Here is an 18,130-nt window from a genome sequence, read left to right on the forward strand (position 1 = left end):
GTGACAACCACATAATTAAAACCGGCATCTTCCAATCTCTGTTGTAAAGCCAACACTTAGTCCTCCACAATCACCGTAGCAATCATACCAGATGTAACACCCCGACTTCCCAACAGTTATATTAATAAGTAAAATCAGAGTTAAATCAACAACGGAGTGTTACACTGCTTTTCAAAAATTCTTGAATAGGATAAAATGCTATTCATTAAATAATAGTTCATTAAAACATATCAATTCATCGCAGCGGGAATAATTTTCAACATTAAACATCCTTCAAATAAATCCTTGGCACTTGGCCTCAACAAAATATCTTTAATGATTAAAATCAATATCAACAGGTTCATAATGATACATAAGGAATGAAAACATGACAACGATATCCCATCCCGTTACGTATCAGAGCCCTAAGACACTTGAGCCACCACTTCTAATTCTTTAATAAATATAATCTCCCAATATTCACTTTACTCCCCCTAAGTTTACTTAATTCTCGTATAACCCCCAAACTCCAATTAAATCCTATTTCTCACTTATTCTATTAAATAATAAAATAGTCATTTAATAAAATATACCACACCACAAAATCAACATAAATCATTTAAAAATCATATAAAAGACTTTAAATCAACTAAAAATAATTAAATAAAAATGGGGCGTTACAACTCTCCCCAACTTGAAGAATTTTCGTCCTCGAAAATATACCTCAGATCAGACGATCCTCATTCGCTGTCTGAGTACCAGCTAAAGCAAACACTCTTCCACTCGCCTGACCCTTCTTAGGCTTCTTGCACTGCGAACTAAGATGACCTTCCTCATCACAATTGAAACAAACAATATCACCACGCTTGCATTCAGCTATTGTATGCCTTTTCTTCCCACATCGGAAGCACTTCTTCTCCTCACCATTGCAAACATTACTCTTGTGGCCCTTCTCACCACACTTGTAGCAAACAATCTCAGCAGGATCATCTCTCCTCTTAGGTCTCCTCTCATCAGTCAATCTCTGTTCCCCTTGGTTTACAGGAGCACTGTAGGGTTTCGGACGACCTGGTTGACCCTTGTTCCTCCGCTCATTTCTAATCTTATAGTGAGCTTTGGTATCCTCCTCATATATCCTGCAGCTATTCACCAACTCGGAAAAGACTCTGATCTGCTGATACCCAATAGCTCTCTTAATGTCAGCTCTCAACCCATTCTCAAACTTAATGCACTTGGAGAACTCCGCTGTCTCTGCACTGTAATGAGGGTAGAACTTAGCAAGTTCCACAAACTTAGCAGCATACTCCGTAACTGACATATCCCCCTGTTTCAGCTCTAGAAATTCAATTTCCTTTTTCCCTCGGACATCCTCCGGAAAATACATATTCATGAATTCTCTCCTGAACACAGCCCAGGTCACCACAACACCATCTTGTTCAAGCACAGGTAAAAGACTTACCCACCAATCATCTGCCTCTTCAGCTAACATGTGCGTACCAAACCGCACCTTCTGCACCTCTGAACACTGCATAACTCTAAAAATTCTTTCAACTTCCTTGAGCCACTTCTGGGCTCCGTCAGGGTCATACCTTCCTTTGAATGTTGGTGGATGATTTCTCAAAAAAGTTTCCAACATTCTTACTCCATCGTTACCAGCACCAGCTTGTGGGTGTTGTCCTACAGCTTGAGCTACAGCCTCAAGCGCAGCAGCAATAGCAGCATCATTTCTCCCAGCCATTTTAAAACTCTACACCACAAACAACAATCAGAACAACAAAAGACAGATTAAAGTCGACACACTACACTACGTGGCTCAACACGACTCTACTACGTGGCCGGACGGACCAACCTGCTCTGATACCAATTGTAACACCCCGACTTCCCAACAGTTATATTAATAAGTAAAATCAGAGTTAAATCAACAACGGAGTGTTACACTGCTTTTCAAAAATTCTTGAATAGGATAAAATGCTATTCATTAAATAATAGTTCATTAAAACATATCAATTCATCGCAGCGGGAATAATTTTCAACATTAAACATCCTTCAAATAAATCCTTGGCACTTGGCCTCAACAAAATATCTTTAATGATTAAAATCAATATCAACAGGTTCATAATGATACATAAGGAATGAAAACATGACAACGATATCCCATCCCGTTACGTATCAGAGCCCTAAGACACTTGAGCCACCACTTCTAATTCTTTAATAAATATAATCTCCCAATATTCACTTTACTCCCCCTAAGTTTACTTAATTCTCGTATAACCCCCAAACTCCAATTAAATCCTATTTCTCACTTATTCTATTAAATAATAAAATAGTCATTTAATAAAATATACCACACCACAAAATCAACGTAAATCATTTAAAAATCATATAAAAGACTTTAAATCAACTAAAAATAATTAAATAAAAATGGGGCGTTACACCAGACGTAGCCCACTTGCGATCATCTGATTTAGAAGTATATCTTGGTATAAAAGAACCAGAACTCTGCTGTTTGTTATGACCTCTGAGTTTCTGTACACAAGGAGGCGCGACTGCCTTGGCTACACCAGACCCTTGAGCGATAACAGAATCCGCAACCTTATTTTCACTCTGTACCTGACCTGCTCCGCCCTCCTTCTCTTCTCCCACCTTGTCCACCGCATCCAAACCGCCTTTCTTAACACCTCCTCCGCCTAAAACACAAACAGCCGGATCCCCCACCCTGATATTCTTAATGCCTTCCTCCTTAACCTTCACCACTACCTTACCATCTTCCACATAATTTCTCCCATCAACTGAAGAAACAGAAGTGCCAGTTTGAAACCTATCAAAACGAGCTTCTCTTGCCAAAATACGATAATGACCAATCCACACTTTATTCAAAGCTAAAGCCAGTTTGTCGATGCTCCTTACGTTAAGAAAGCGTAAAAAGCCATACAACTGACCTCTTAGATTCCTTTTACGTGCTATGTAAACATCCGATAAAATGCCACAAACCTCAGTGTTGTCGTAATTGAGAAACCGTCATGAATTCAGGAAAGTTTGTAAAATAGAAAGAAACTTTGGAGCTCGTAACATCTGAATCATAGCTGTGCCTTGATCGCCTATCTCCTGCTACAAAAACTCGTTGATCCCTAACCCTAACTTGAACCGCACCTCCACGCCGTTCCAAACCCGCTGATCTGTCCTGTCGTCCTGCTTCCGTTTGCATCGCTTTCCTCTTCTTTGACCTAACCACAATCCAATCTCCCCTATCCCCCCCCATTTTCTGCCACCCAGGCTGGACCCCTATCCCCCCCAGTGTTTCTCGCTGCCGAAAAAAAGCTCCGACGCGGTTGCCCTAGGTTAGCCCTAGGTTGGCCGCCTCTCTCTCTCTCTCTCTAAAATTTCTCTCATAATTTCTTTTGAAAAATAATTTCCTTAAATGTCATCTAATTATCTTTTTTTTTTTTTTTAAAATCAATATTCCATTAAACACCAAACTACTGTTAGGTCACTGACTGTGCATATTTACTATCAGTTAGGTTCCTGACAGTAAACACAAAATTTCACTAAAGTCCTGGCTATTAAGGACCTTTTTGGCTTGAAAGCTGATCTTGGGGCAATGATATGTTGAGCTAAGGTTTGGAGTTTTATAGTAGCGTCATAGTGTTGTGGTTATGTTATCTCTTTCTCCCTTTAGTATAAAATGGCATCGGAATTACATATATAGAGAAATGAATTATGAACGGTGTGTTTAATTATAATCCCTGTAAGTGTTTTAAAGTCATAGCTTGATTTTTGATGTGTCTTTCAACAACAATATCCAATTTTTGATGGAGAGATTTGAATAACTAATGCATAAATTCACTTACTAAAATACACAAGCTTGAAGTTGCCTGTTGTGATTATTATTACCATAGTTTAAGACACTGTGCATAGACAATGACATTCAGATTTGTACAAGAAGGTGTTGATTCAATAGTATCAAATAACATATTCATGCTATTAAGTTACATGAAAGAACTTATGCTTTAGTTGCTTTAGCTTCTCATTAAAGAAAAAATTAAAGTGAGAAATTTGATAATAAACTTGGAAACATAAACAACATATGTTAGATGTGGCACTAGTACCTACTAAGTATAACAAATTTTGAGTTAGAAATTATGTTAAAAGAAATTCAACAGAGACGAATTATCATTTGAATATATCTTGAGCTCTTGATTATTGTATGCTCGGCCTACGAGGTAGAGATATGAATTATCATGTGAATATAACAATAATCAAGAATAATAGATGCTAATGTATTTGCTAATTCATTGTAAGGGACCTAACTGATAGTAAGTATGCACAGTCAGGGACCTAACAATAAGTTGTGTTTAATGGAAGATTAATTTTGAACAAAAGAGAGAATTAAATGACAAGGGATTTGAGATTTAAGAATTTAGGAATTTGATATTCAATTTGTGAATATTGATTTTTGGTTCAGGGACCAAAGTGACCATTTTCTACTTTCACTTTGGTCCTTGTGACACCTCATATGCGCCACATCATCACCTAACAAATTTTTTTAACGTCAGAGACTAAAGTGATAACGGAAGTGCAGAGTCAGAGACTTATTTATATTTAATTATGAGTCAGGGACCTATGTGACAGCGAGGTGCAAAGTCAAGGATCAAAGTGACTATTTGCTCGTTTAGGCTTAAATATGTATTTCATTCTTGCAATTAGGGGTCGTTTAAAAATTGGTCCCTGTATTCGCTAATCCTTGCAAACTAGCCTTGCAATCATTAATCATTTAAAATTTCATCATTTGACCAACTTAATCAGTGTCACGTCACTAATTCGATGACGTGGCAATCACTACCACACATGAAATTCCAATTTTGCACTTAAGAAGAGGACAAAATATTGAAGAAAGAATTGGAAACCCAGGGGTAAAATTGGAATTTCATGTATGACAGTGATCGCCACATCATCAAATTAGTGACATGACAATGATCAAGTGGGGAGAGGGATGAAATTTTAAATGATTAAACAATGCAAGGGTAAATTGCCAGAATTAACGATTACAGGATAAAATACATATTTAAGCCGCTCGTTTATAATTGGCTGAAAAACAATTAAAATTAGAAGATAACCACTTACCTATAACTTTTTTTTTTCCACTTACTTATAACAAAAAGTTAAGGAATTTGTTGGTGTTTTTATTGATTTATTATCGTATAATAATGTCTGATTGAAAAAAAGAAAGATAAAGTTGAGATTATTGTAAGAAGTGAGGGATAACGTTGAAAGGGAAGCTAGAAATGGAGAAATATCTCTCTCACTTGCTGCTAACTAAGCAGTTTACGAACGAACATATATCTATCTACCTTGGGTTGAGTCATTCATTATTGTTAGCTTAACTCTGACGATCTGTCTGTCTATCAACAGCAACAACAAGCATCAAGGACGGTATAATTTAAATCAAAAATTTCTTATAATCGAATCGTTGTTATCAATTATTATGTAATTAAAAACAGAAGATGATTAAGCAGTTTTTGTTTATTATTTCTAGCTTGCTGTCTTGTATCTCTCAACTCTTGACCAGATCACTTAATTAATTGAGTACATAATAACTTTGATCGATTTGCGGATAAAAATAAATTATTATGTTTTCTGTTGTTGGGTTGGCTGCATAGAGAAAACTTGATTCTGGAGAAAAAACAATCTACAGTACAATGGAAAAACAGAAGAGTTTTCGTGGATTCATGGAGAAACAGAAAAGTTTTCGCGTTGTCATGGAGAGGCAGCTGAGCTTCATGGGAAGTGAGAGGAAGAAGAGCAAGGAATCACCTGGGAAACGTGGTGACTTACCCATTCATTTAGCTGCTCGGGCTGGGAACTTGACTAAAGTCAAAGAGATACTACTTCAAAACCATGAGGCAGCAAAGGACTTGTTGGCAAAGCAGAACCTCGAGGGGGAGACCCCTCTTTACGTCGCTTCTGAGAACGGACATGATTTGGTTGTTAGCGAGATACTCAAATACTTGGACTTGCAAACTGCTTCTATTGTCGCCAGAAATGGTTATGATCCCTTCCATGTTGCTGCAAAGCAGGGTCATCTTGGTAAGTAAGTTTCAGATCATGTTTGTGTTCTTTTCACAAATGTACCATGTCTCACTATAACTCTGACTGAGAAAAAAAGAATCTTGCAGAGGTGCTGAGAGAGCTGCTGCACTCTTTTCCCAACTTGGCCATGACTACAGATTTGTCCAATTCAACTGCTTTACACACAGCTGCTACCCAAGGTCACATTGACGTCGTGAATCTCCTTTTGGAATCAGATTCAAACCTTGCAAAAATAGCCAGGAACAATGGTAAGACTGTCCTTCATTCTGCGGCTAGGATGGGGCATTTGGAAGTTGTGAAAGCCTTACTAAGCAAGGATCCAAGCACCGGATTTAGGACTGATAAGAAAGGTCAAACTGCACTACACATGGCTGTGAAAGGGCAAAATGAAGAAATTTTGCTGGAATTGGTGAAACCTGACCCAGCAGTTTTAAATCTAGAGGATAATAAAGGAAATACAGCATTGCATATTGCTGCAAAGAAGGGCCGTAATCAGGTGTTTGCTTTTACTTTTATAATTATTATTCATTGTATATAAAACTTATTTTCTTATCAGCCTTTATAAACTAATTATTGAGATATTCTTTATTTTTGTTTAGCGACGAACATGCATCCATGTCTAATACTTGTTCTTATGATTCAAAGTTGACAGAACAAGATTCACACAAAAATAACCACGTAATCCTAAAATAGAAGCATAACTGTAAGTCATATTATGGCTTGTTTGCACACTGGTAGTTTACAATGTAGAAAAGATGGTAGAGTGACAGATAAATAGACACATACCTAGTAGAAAATGAACGAGAAGCAGAGAATTAAATAACCACCCAATGATCAATTGTAGGTGAACATGAATGGCTTTTCAATTGCTGGTTTCACAAAATTAAATAACCACCCAATGATCAATGGGTTTTTAAGATTTCCCGAACTTGAAAGTCAGATCCTCTTCTGCAGGTTTAGGCATGTCCCATGTAAGAAACCCATAATTTCCTTTGCTATCCGGAATCAATAGAACAATTTGGGACCATCATGTGCAGTATTTTCTATTTAGTCGTGGACCATCTACTTGGAGTGGATTGGAAAAACCATGGAAGTTATTTGAGCTTGTTTGTTGCCTGCGCCGCCGGGTGTGCTTAGTTGTTATGTCTATAATAATGTCTTCGGCTCCGTGTTGGTACTATTGGCAGCGCCTACAATAGGAAACCGATTAGATAGAAATCAGACTGATATTAAAGGATTAAGAAGTACTTATATAGGGATTTCACTTTAACAAGCGGAAGAACCCTATCTGTACAACAACTATATAGAAGAAGGAATGGCAATGGTTGGAGGTAAGCACCTTACAAGATGGATAGAGTAAAATACTGAAGCAAGACATTCCCTATTCTGAGAGAGAGCCGACCTCGCTTCTCAGAGCCAATACCCCGAGCCCAAATGCTAATTTCTCGCATGCCTTTTACGGTTACCACTTACCCTTCCCCATATATATTTCTCTTATGTTATTCCCCTTATCTCTCTTCTTCGCTCATCCCACACGTTCCTCTCCTCCCCTCCCTCTTAGTTATTCATTTTGTTCTCAAGTTAAAAGAAATGCACAACTGTATGTCCACCGGGGTCCATAGCTTGAAGCATGATGACCGAGCTGTGCACGAAACATAAGAATTTTAACTTGGGTTGAATTATCTGTCCTTGGGGTTATTTTCAACTAAACAATGTATTGTTTTCTTCTCCATTATTGCTATATGAAAATATAGTCACTGCTCCAAGGCTATCTGAAGACAGGCTGATTGTTATTTAATTTTGCAAAGAGATACCAAAAGTGCACACAATTTTGGGTGAGGACGGCAATCGGGTTGCTTTTTGTTATCCTGATATCTCGATTAGCATGATGTTACTTGTGATGCTTCAGTTGTGCTCAATTTTAGCTACGTCAGTAAAAACTACTTGCCTATGGAAGTATGTGCATACTAAGAGTAGAAGAGCATCTCACTGAAAATTGTGCTGTTTGAAAATAGAACTTAGTTTGATCTATGAAGTAGTGTCACAAAATGTGCATGAATACGAACACAGAGACAAGGACAAACTCAATACAGGACATTGAAACACACACACACACACACACACACACACACACACACACACACACATATATATATATATATATATATATATATATATATATATATATATCTTTTAGGCTTAATTACATTATAATTCATTTTAGGCTTAATTGATCTGCCGGTCCCTTAACTTATTTCTTTTATTCAATTTGGTCCCATAAGTTTTAACTTTTTCAAACATGTCCCTTAACTTATTTCTTTTATTCAATTTGATCTAATTTTGATAATTTTAATCTCCTAAAAAAAGAGACCGTTGGATTACAAGGGTGTATAAGATTTTATAGTGTATCACCAACACCAAATTTATTTACTTTCTTCTTTCTTCCCTCATCTTCTACGTTTATCCTTCATCAATATTCATCAATAAAACCCAGGAAAAAACCATACCCATAATCACTCACTCACAATCACCATATCACATTTCAACAACAACTTTAACATTCTACATTGTTCAAACAAAAATTTCTCATCTCCAATGTTCAAATCCAAACAACACTACCAAAGAACTCTTATCCTTCCTCGTATCATCATCAATTTAGGAAGGAACAAGCCAAAATTTAACCTAAACCGTGGCAATGAAAACTGTGTTAGAATAAGAGGAAGAGATAGGGGAAGGTGTTACCTGTGAGAAGAAGCAGAGAAAAAACATGTTCTCACTGGAATTCATTTAATAAAGCCTGATTTAGAAAGAAAAACAAACCACGGTTGAAGTCCAACAAAAGAATTAAAAAAAAAAAAAAACATGGTTGTTTGAGGTGTAATTTTCCAGATCTGGACAAAATAGTAAATGAAGAGGAGTGGTCATGGGAGATGGAGTTGAGAGAAGACGAGAGGAGTTCAGAAGGGACACAACTTCCATAATTGTATGTTGTTGGTGGTTGTAATAGAGGAAGAAATGGATTTGGGTTTCAAAATTGGGAATTAGGGATCTTTGTAGTGGAGAAATAAATGGTTTTTTAATTTATTGATGATTTAAAGATTGATGGATTAGAAATAATAAAATTGATTTTTTCTGGATTTTTTTTCTTCTGGATTTTTATGATGAAGATGATGAAATTTGTTGGGTTTAGTGATGAAGAAGAAGAAAGTAAATAAATTTGGTGTTGGTGATACACTATAAAATCTTATACACCTTTGTAATCCAACGGTCTCTTTTTTTAGGAGATTAAAATTATCAAAATTGGATCAAATTGAATAAAAGAAATAAGTTAAGGGACGTGTTTGAAAAAGTTAAGACTTATGGGACCAAAATGAATAAAAGAAATAAGTTAAGGGACCGGCAAATCAATTAAGCCTTCATTTTATCTTAGGAAATTTTGTCTGCTTAGTTACTCTTCGTGTAAATTGCATTCATATTGATTTTGGTGTGTGTGATTTTACTGAGTATATTTATTCACAAAAACGTATTTTAAAGCTACTCTTCTCATTTTATTTTTTCACTTTTAAGTTGGTATTAGAGCAGAGTTTGATCATTCACTTCTATTGTGTACTTCAGCCTCCATCAAGGCTGGACTTTGTCTGAATCTCCTCCTGTCATGGTAAATCTCAGCTGTATCTTCTTTCTGGCTATTGTTAATATACTTTTTTGGTAATTGTCAGTCAGTTTTCCAGCCACCATCCTCGACTATTGAATTTTCAACCAAAAAGACCACCCTTAGGTTCACCTCTTCCTACTTGGCTGTAACACGATGTTTGATCAGTTGAAAGCGTGTCTCACCACAATAGTTTTCTGCTTCGTTAGCTACGTAAAAGTCACACATTACCGGCCTGTCTTCAGATTTTAGTTGCGCCTCTTTGGAACTGCTCGTCAGCCTCTCCTAAGTCTTTTTTTTTTTGGCACATCACCATTTATCTCTGGTTTGAGTAGTAGGTATAAGTTCCTTGGATGCCACTACTTTTTTTGTTCATGTAGCTTGCTGTTTCAGTCTATTTTCTTTCTTATGGCATTAATTGGTTAAGAGTAATAAAAGCTCCGATCTTATTTGGTTTCTCTAGAGAGCCATCAATTCCTATGAAAAACATCAATGAATCCTTCATCGGTATTCTTTTGAAGTTTGATTTCTTGGTTAAGGACCATATGAATTATGATCATTTGATAACCTAAGTTGAAAATAGTGATGCTTCATGTGAACAGGAAAAAGTTGATTATTAGTCAGTATCCTTACTTTGGCAATGTATTTCCACATCATTTTTTGTTCTTTTAAATAATTAACCAGGTCTGTTTCTCTCTTATTAGCTTTGTACAGTCTGATTTGTTTTGGTTCTGCAGTACCAAATCTGAACTCTGAATTTGTGAGTGGGATACTCATCTCCCGCAGATGAACAGGAAAACTGCCAGTTCAATAATCTGATTTCTTAGATTATTTCTCCTTTGCTTACTTATTAATTCATTATTTATTGTTGGCTGCATTCTTTTGATGGCACACATTTAAATGATAGTTGACCGTTAACATGAAAAATACTGTAGCTTCAGTAGATAAAGAATCCCCACCAATCTGCCTGAAGAACAACCCATACTGAACCCCTTGTCTTGCATTGTGATTTTAATTTTTTTTAGAAAGATAAAGTTGATACCAAGATAGTGGAGAATAATTTTGCTTTCAATATTTATTCTGAAGTGGTCATTATTAACTACAGAATGTCCGCCGCTTGTTATCAACGGAGGGTATTAACATCAATGCTACTAACAAGGCGGGAGAGACTCCTCTTGACGTTGCAGAAAAATTTGGAAGTCCAGATCTTGTCTCCATAATGAGGGATGCTGGGGCTGTTAATTCCACCGACCAAGGGAAACCTCCAAATGCAGCAAAGCAACTAAAGCAGACTGTCAGCGACATAAAGCATGATGTGCAATCCCAACTCCAACAGACACGCCAGACGGGCATGAGGGTCCAGAAAATCGCTAAGAAGCTGAAGAAACTTCACATAAGTGGCCTGAACAATGCGATTACCTCTGCTACTGTTGTTGCTGTTCTCATTGCTACAGTTGCTTTTGCAGCCATCTTCACTGTTCCCGGTCAATATGTTGAAGAGAAAGTAAATGGCTTTTCACTTGGACAAGCAACTATAGCGAACAATCCAGCTTTCCTGATATTTTTTGTGTTTGATAGCCTGGCATTATTCATCTCTTTGGCTGTCGTGGTGGTTCAAACTTCAGTTGTTGTGATTGAGCAAAAGGCAAAGAAGCAGCTTGTTTTTGTCATTAACAAGCTCATGTGGCTGGCTTGCCTTTTCATTTCCATTGCCTTCATTTCTCTCACTTACGTGGTAGTGGGATCACACTCAAGATGGCTTGCTATATATGCTACAGTGATTGGAAGCTTGATAATGCTCTCTACAATCGGTTCCATGTGCTATTGTGTCATTCTGCATAGGATAGACGAGACAAAATTGAGGGCCGAAAGCCGTTCTTTCTCCATGTCGCATACATCAGACCAGGAGATTTTAAACGGTGAATACAAGAGGATGTACGCACTTTAGGTGTCATATATGGCTCGTTGCTACCAAGCTATGATCTAAGCTATGATTTAAACGGTAACAGATTATACAAATACAAGCTATGATCTAAGCTAGACTACAGAAACAAGTAGAAAGGATTAAGTGTTGTCAAATATAGTAGTACGATGTTAAAATGACATTTTATTTTAGCAATATGTAATGCAAAATGTGTATCGTCCTATTGAATACAGTGAAATTAAAAAATTGTCTTAAAGATTAATTTGTTTTGTATAAGATTATTATTATTAGGGAAAATTACATTCACGCTCAGGTTTGTTCAAATAACAAAACGCCCCTCTAATTTTTAACCAAATACTCACACCTCCCTTGTTTATTTTTGAACATGCACTGACCACCCCTCTTAAACTAACTTGCTCTTGACAGGTTATGAATATAGAAAATAAATCTTTTACGGTGAAAAATAAATAATACTATCATATAAGATGTCGTTAGATTTGTCTCGATGAATATTTTTAAAATATTCAATTTTCATAATTTTTTCTAATACATTATTCAAAATGTCGTTAGATTTGTCTCGATGAATATTTTTATAAGATGTCGTTAGATTTGTTTCGATGAATATTTTTGTCGTTAGATTTGTCTCGATGAATATTTTTGTCGTTAGATTTGTCTCGATGAATATTTTTATAAGATGTCGTTAGATTTGTCTCGATGAATATTTTTAAAATGATAACTAAAACTCAATAAGGTTGGTCTTTTGAGCCCGCTTCAAAACAGGATGAAAAATATTATCCAATCCTGGGTTAAATGTCCTCTTCTCTTTATAATTTATTTTATTTGACTTCATTCTTATACATAGAAAATGAGACTCAATATTTTTACTGCAATTTAAAATCATCATACTATCTGTTAACTATAAGTAATAGAATATTCTAAAATTTTATTCAATATAAGCTGTTTTATTTCACTCCCATATAACTATCTAATTTAGTTCTTCAATCCGAATTGTGAAAAATCAAATTAAGATAATGAAGGTTTCTATTTAATTTATTCGACTCCTTTCCTATATAGTAATATAAAGAGAGGAGCATAGCAATAGCATCGAATAGATTTTTGGGTTTCAACGAATCACACTGTTGGATATTTGTATATTGGCTTCACTTTTGCCTAAAATAAATATTCATGAGATGTTGAACACGATGTGCCAACATCCTGGCATGGTTCAGTTGACCTGCACCCTGCCTTGTTTTACGCACGCGCTATTTTATTTAAGGAATCCACGCCTTTATTCTTGTTGGTCAAGCTGCATGTTTTTAGCACAGGATCAAATCGTTTGTGATTTCCTAAGAATGAGCTATCTGCTTAGGAAAGTTTGGAGGTGATCAGGATTTTCCTAATAATGTGCCTACATATTAGGAGTTTCTTTTTCTGGTTCTATTGTACGTGAAATGGATCACCGGATTGTTCTGAAGTCCAACAAGTTTACTGACCCGTATTGCTTCAGTATTTAAACAAGACTGGAAGACCTAGAGAAGCATTCAAGCCGTCATTTTGAAGAATAGATCATCTAGGGTTTTGAGTCTGTTTATGTGAGCCTTTCGTGTATCATCTTGATGCATGTTTAGGACTGTGTTTGAGTTGTAAATTGTGCACTACTCTGAAGCTTTTAAGCAAAGATTTAGCTAGTTTGTAAACTGCGCCAAAGCTGTGAAGTACGGTGTTTAGTTGTTTTGTTTGAAGGTAACTTCATTTTGATTGTATTTGTAATTTGAGAATCACAGGGGTTGTGATCAGTTGTAAGGGAGTGAATGAGATCTCAGATCTAGGAGTTCCTAGGTTGAAGTCAGTACGGGTAGGTCCTAGGTCATTAGTGCAAACGAGGAGTTTGCTGAGAGCTATTGAATAAGGACTACACTAGTGGATTTCCTTCCTGGCTTGGTAGCCCCCAGAGTAGGTGACGTTGCACTGAACTGGGTTAACAAACTCACTGTGCCTTTTTACTTTTTATGCTTTGAGTTTTACTTGTCTTTGTTAGCTTAGTGTTCGAAACATTTCATTCAACATCTGTTTGTGAATAACCTGTGTTGAAACATCGTATAGAACATCTTAAGTCTGACGTGCCATAATTTCAATTGGCATCAGAGCAGGCACTCTGCCTGTTTTTAGGGTGAGATCCAAAGGAGTTTGTTTCTGGCGTTATGGACAAGGAAGGAGGATTTGTGAATAAACCACCTCTGTTGGATGGAACCAACTATGATTATTGGAAATCACGTACGAGTGCTTTCCTCTAATCCATTGACAACAAGACTTGGAAGTCTGTTATGAAAGGCTGGGAGCATCCAATTGCTCTTGACAAAGATGTGAACAAAACTGATGTGCTAAAATATGAAGAGGAATGGACCACATCTGAAGATGAGTTGTCTCTAGCTAATTCCAAAGCATTGAATGCACTTTTCAATGGGGTGGATAAAAACATGTTCAGACTTATTAAGAAATGCACTGTTGCTAAAGATGCCTGGGAAATTCTTAGGACTACTCATGAAGGTATATCCAAGGTGAAAAGCTCAAGGATTCAACTTTTGACTACAAAATTCGAAAATTTAAAGATGAATGAAGATGAGACTGTACAAGACTATTATATGAATGTGCTTGACATTGCAAATACTTTTGATTCTCTTGGAGAAAAGCTGTCAGATGAAAAGCTGGTAAGAAAGATTCTCAGATCTCTACCCAAGAGATTTGATATGAAGGTCACATCAATTGAAGAAGCACAAGATATCTCTAGAATGCAGGTGGAAGAACTCTTAGGTTCTCTTCAGAACTTTGAGATGGTTGTGGACAATAGAACCGAGAAGAAAGGAAAAGGCATTGCTTTTGCAGCAAATACTACTGAAGAAGAGGCATATGGAGACATTGTAGATGATGATTATTTCTCAGAGAATTTAGTTTTACTTGAAAGGCAGTTCAATATGATGATGAAACAGGTAAGTAGGAGATCTAGAGGTGGTGGTCAGAACATCAGATACAACATTGATAAGCAACATAACAATGGAAAGAATGACAGAATTGATGAAAAGAACAACCAATACAAAGGTGTCCAATGTCATGAATGTGAAGAGTATGGACTTATTAGAACTGAATGTGCTACTTACCTCAAGAAACAGAACAAGGATATGATTGTGTCTTGGTCTGATGATGAGGAAGCTGATGGAGAGGGGGAGAGTGAATCTGGTAAACACATTGCTGCTATGAATGGAAGAATTGTCCCTGAATCTGAATCCAGTGATGAAGACCTGCAGTTTAAGGAGATGTCTATCTCTTACATTAATCAAGAGAACATCAATGCTGACACATGCAAGCAACTGGAAGAACATAGAGACACCATCAACCACCTTCAGGAGGAAAGAATTGGCCATCTCACAAAAATTTCAGAGCTGAACAATAAGGTAATTTTAATGAACTCTCAGCTTGAGAATGTCTTAAAGCAAGTGAGAATGATGACCACTGGGACTGATGTTCTAGATAAAATGTTAGAAAGTCAAATAAAAGGGAAACTTGATGGTATTGGCTTCACTCATGAACACCTAAGAAAGGAATATCAAAACAGTAGTTATTCTCAGGCTTTAGAATATTGTCAGAAGGATAGAAAGAAAAAATTTGTTAGAAAAATAAAGTTTGTAGCATTAAGCATAACATGTGATACTACTATAGAGAAACCCATGTTGGAACATCCAGTAAAACCTCATGAATATAAATTGAAAAAGGAGTCTTCCTCTTGGAAGTGTCACTACTGTTACAAGCAGGGTCACCTGAAACCTTTTTGCTATAAATTGTATGGATATCCTATGCGTCACTAACCCAAATTACATGAACCAACAGTGAACTATGGAAAGATGGAGTAGAGACCAAAGTGTGTAGGATTAATAGCTCATACCTCCTTGAGAGCCTCTTCTAATGAAGACTGGTACTTTGACAGTGGTTGCTCTAGACACATGACAGGGGTGGATAGATTCCTTGAAAATATTAGACCCTATACTACTAGCTATGTTACCTTTGGTGATGGGGCAAAAGGAAAAATAGTGGGTATTGGGAATCTTGTCAGTGAATGATTACCAAGACTTGACAATGTACTTTTGGTAAAAGGTCTAACTGCAAATTTAATCAGCATAAGCCAGTTGTGTGATCAAGGGTTAAGTGTGAAATTCAGCAAATGAGAGTGTTAGATCACAGATGAAAAAGGGAAGTTGAGGATGAAGGGCACAAGATCTAAGGACAACTGTTGCCTATGGGTATCTCAAGAAAAGGCTCTCATGTCTTCATGTATGTTAAGCAAAGATGAAGAAGTAAAATTGTTGCATAAAAAACTGGGTCATTTGAATCTACAAGGAATGAAGAAGGCCATTTCAGTAGAAGCCATTAGAGGTATACCTAAGTTAAACATTGTTGAAGGCAGTATTTGAGGAGATTGTCAGGTAGGTAAACAAACTCGAATGTCTTTGTTGGAACAAAGTGTGTTTAACATTATCTTTGAAGGTCTTGATGATAACAATGTATTAAAAATTGTCAAATGGATATGCTAATATTTGTTCAAGTGTACATGACCATAGACAAAAATTTGATATCTTTATTAGGTTCTGGAAGAACAAAAGAGAGCAATGGAATCAACAAAAAGGAAGCTTGAAGCATCTGAAGAGAAGTGCTCCTGAAGTCAAAGTGCTCCTTGATGGGATAAAACCGCAAGTGCACGGTTATATCGAAGTAGTAATAAAAAGAGTATCGTTTCGACATGGAGTTGTTCAATTCAATTAACTTTTGTTGATGATTGTAAGAGAATCAAGTTGCAAAGTTGGGTTTTCAAACGGTTGAAAGATAATATAATAAAAAGAGCCTTGGCATCGTTGGTCCGTCTTAATGGCAAGTCCTTCTCAAACCAAACTATTAAACCTATAATCTTATGTTAGACCTAACTTCTAAAGACAGTTTCTCTTTTGTTCCTCTAGCAACCAAGCCTATTTCGCTGACTTGATTACTATTAGATTTTGGTTCCTTTAGCAACCAAGCCTATTTCGCTAACTTGATTACTATTAGTTCCCTTGAAGATCGAAACTTATATGTCTCAAAGATTGCAAAGACTATTTCGCTGCATTTGTAACCCTTGTCTAAATTCACTTGTTCGAATATCAAAGTTCCACTTTCGTTTTATGAATTGATATTTGAGATGATGGATTACCAATTATCAAACCCTCCACTTTCGTTTCCACAGTTTGATAATGGTTAATTCATGTTAAAACGGTGAATTTAGATTAGAGATTAGGGTTACATAAGATTTAGGGTTAATAGCTTGGTTTGATTAGGATTATGTCATTTAGACTTATCCAACAATCCCAAGACAAGAGAAGTCCACTCACTCATGTTCATCGTAGACGTGGAGAAGAACATAAAAGTAAATAACAAGAAAGTAAAGGAAAAGAAAATAACTTTTATTAAGAAAGACAATTGTCACTTATTGAATTCCAAGAATAAAAGATGAATATTTGTGATGGCTAGCTACTCTATTTATAGTTTACATTCGACTTAGAATCTAAGCAATTACATCACTAGAATGTTCCACAAGAAAACTAAAATAGAGTAGCTTAAAATCTAAGTAAAAGCAGCAAAAGGCTGTCCTGGGAGGTGGCACGGCCGTACCAATGTTAGCATGGGCCGTGCCTATCTTCTGACTTTGGGGAGACATATTTTTGTCTCCGAATCTTCATATTTTTTGCTCCGAATCAGCTCCAAAACCCTTTTCTTTTGCTCCAAGGCTCAATCCATCAAATATTCGTTCCTGAAATATAATAATATGCAATTGAAGCAAAGTAGCTCTAAAAGAAAATAATATTAAAATAAAATAAACTTAAATCTAATTAAAACGAAACTAAATATTATACTAAAATAGATAAAAAAAATGACTGATCAAACTCCCCCACACTTGAATCTTTTCTTGTCCTCAAGCAAAAGGCATACACATAGTAGCAATAAACAAGATTATATATGACAATTCAATCAAAACTCATGTCTCCTCAAAGGCTTTAATTTCAAACGTACACTAATCACAAACTCAAGCATTTCTTGTAATCTTTATTCAACCCAACAATCAAGTTCTAAGTGAGTGTGTGTGTATAGTCCAACCCTTTTCTTGCTCCTGTATAATATAGATATTATGAGGAAACAAGTTCTAATCTTAGTACTAAACCAACCGAGAAAAGTCTTTTCTTCATTTCATATAAGAGAGATGGGATTTATCTAGCTTTATTTGACAACTTTAGGTGCCTTGGGGGCTGCAGATTGCTTAGGGGATACCATTTTCTCATAGGAAGTCTGCGAGGGGGTATCCTTTCCTCCTAGATTCCATGATCACTCTAAGTAGTGCTGCAAATTCATATGTTAAAAGACATTATTTTTACGTAGGAAGTCAGCGAGGGGGGTATCCTTTCCTCCTTGTG

The 18,130-nt window shown here is 36.3% G+C and overlaps 1 protein-coding gene across 2 annotated transcripts; it reads left to right on the forward strand.

Annotated features, from left to right (window-relative positions):
• Nucleotides 1–5,184: 5,184 nt before the first annotated feature.
• Nucleotides 5,185–11,915, forward strand: LOC25499762 (ankyrin repeat-containing protein At5g02620). Of its 2 annotated transcripts, none has more exons than XM_024769767.2 (4): nt 5,185–5,409; nt 5,513–6,063; nt 6,153–6,562; nt 10,824–11,915. In XM_024769767.2, the coding sequence occupies exons 2-4, from the start codon at nt 5,676–5,678 to the stop codon at nt 11,664–11,666; spliced, it is 1,641 nt and encodes a 546-aa protein (XP_024625535.1). In that variant the 5' UTR covers nt 5,185–5,409; nt 5,513–5,675; the 3' UTR covers nt 11,667–11,915. The 2 variants fall into 2 exon arrangements, with proteins under 2 accessions (XP_024625535.1, XP_013450650.1); XM_013595196.3 differs by having other exon boundaries at nt 5,186–5,409; nt 5,637–6,063.
• The last annotated feature ends 6,215 nt before the right edge of the window (nt 11,916–18,130 follow it).

The sequence above is a fragment of the Medicago truncatula genome, chromosome 7 (genome assembly GCF_003473485.1).
Source record: "Medicago truncatula cultivar Jemalong A17 chromosome 7, MtrunA17r5.0-ANR, whole genome shotgun sequence".
Classification (NCBI taxonomy): domain Eukaryota; kingdom Viridiplantae; phylum Streptophyta; class Magnoliopsida; order Fabales; family Fabaceae; genus Medicago; species Medicago truncatula.

Bases quoted from the DNA above. Each gene is read 5' to 3' on its own strand.
- LOC25499762 (XM_024769767.2), top strand. From the start codon at position 5,676: ATGGAAAAACAGAAGAGTTTTCGTGGATTCATGGAGAAACAGAAAAGT. The intron at 6,064-6,152 runs GTAAGTAAGTTT...AGAATCTTGCAG, and splicing joins TGCAAAGCAGGGTCATCTTG to AGGTGCTGAGAGAGCTGCTG. The intron at 6,563-10,823 runs GTGTTTGCTTTT...TATTAACTACAG, and splicing joins CAAAGAAGGGCCGTAATCAG to AATGTCCGCCGCTTGTTATC.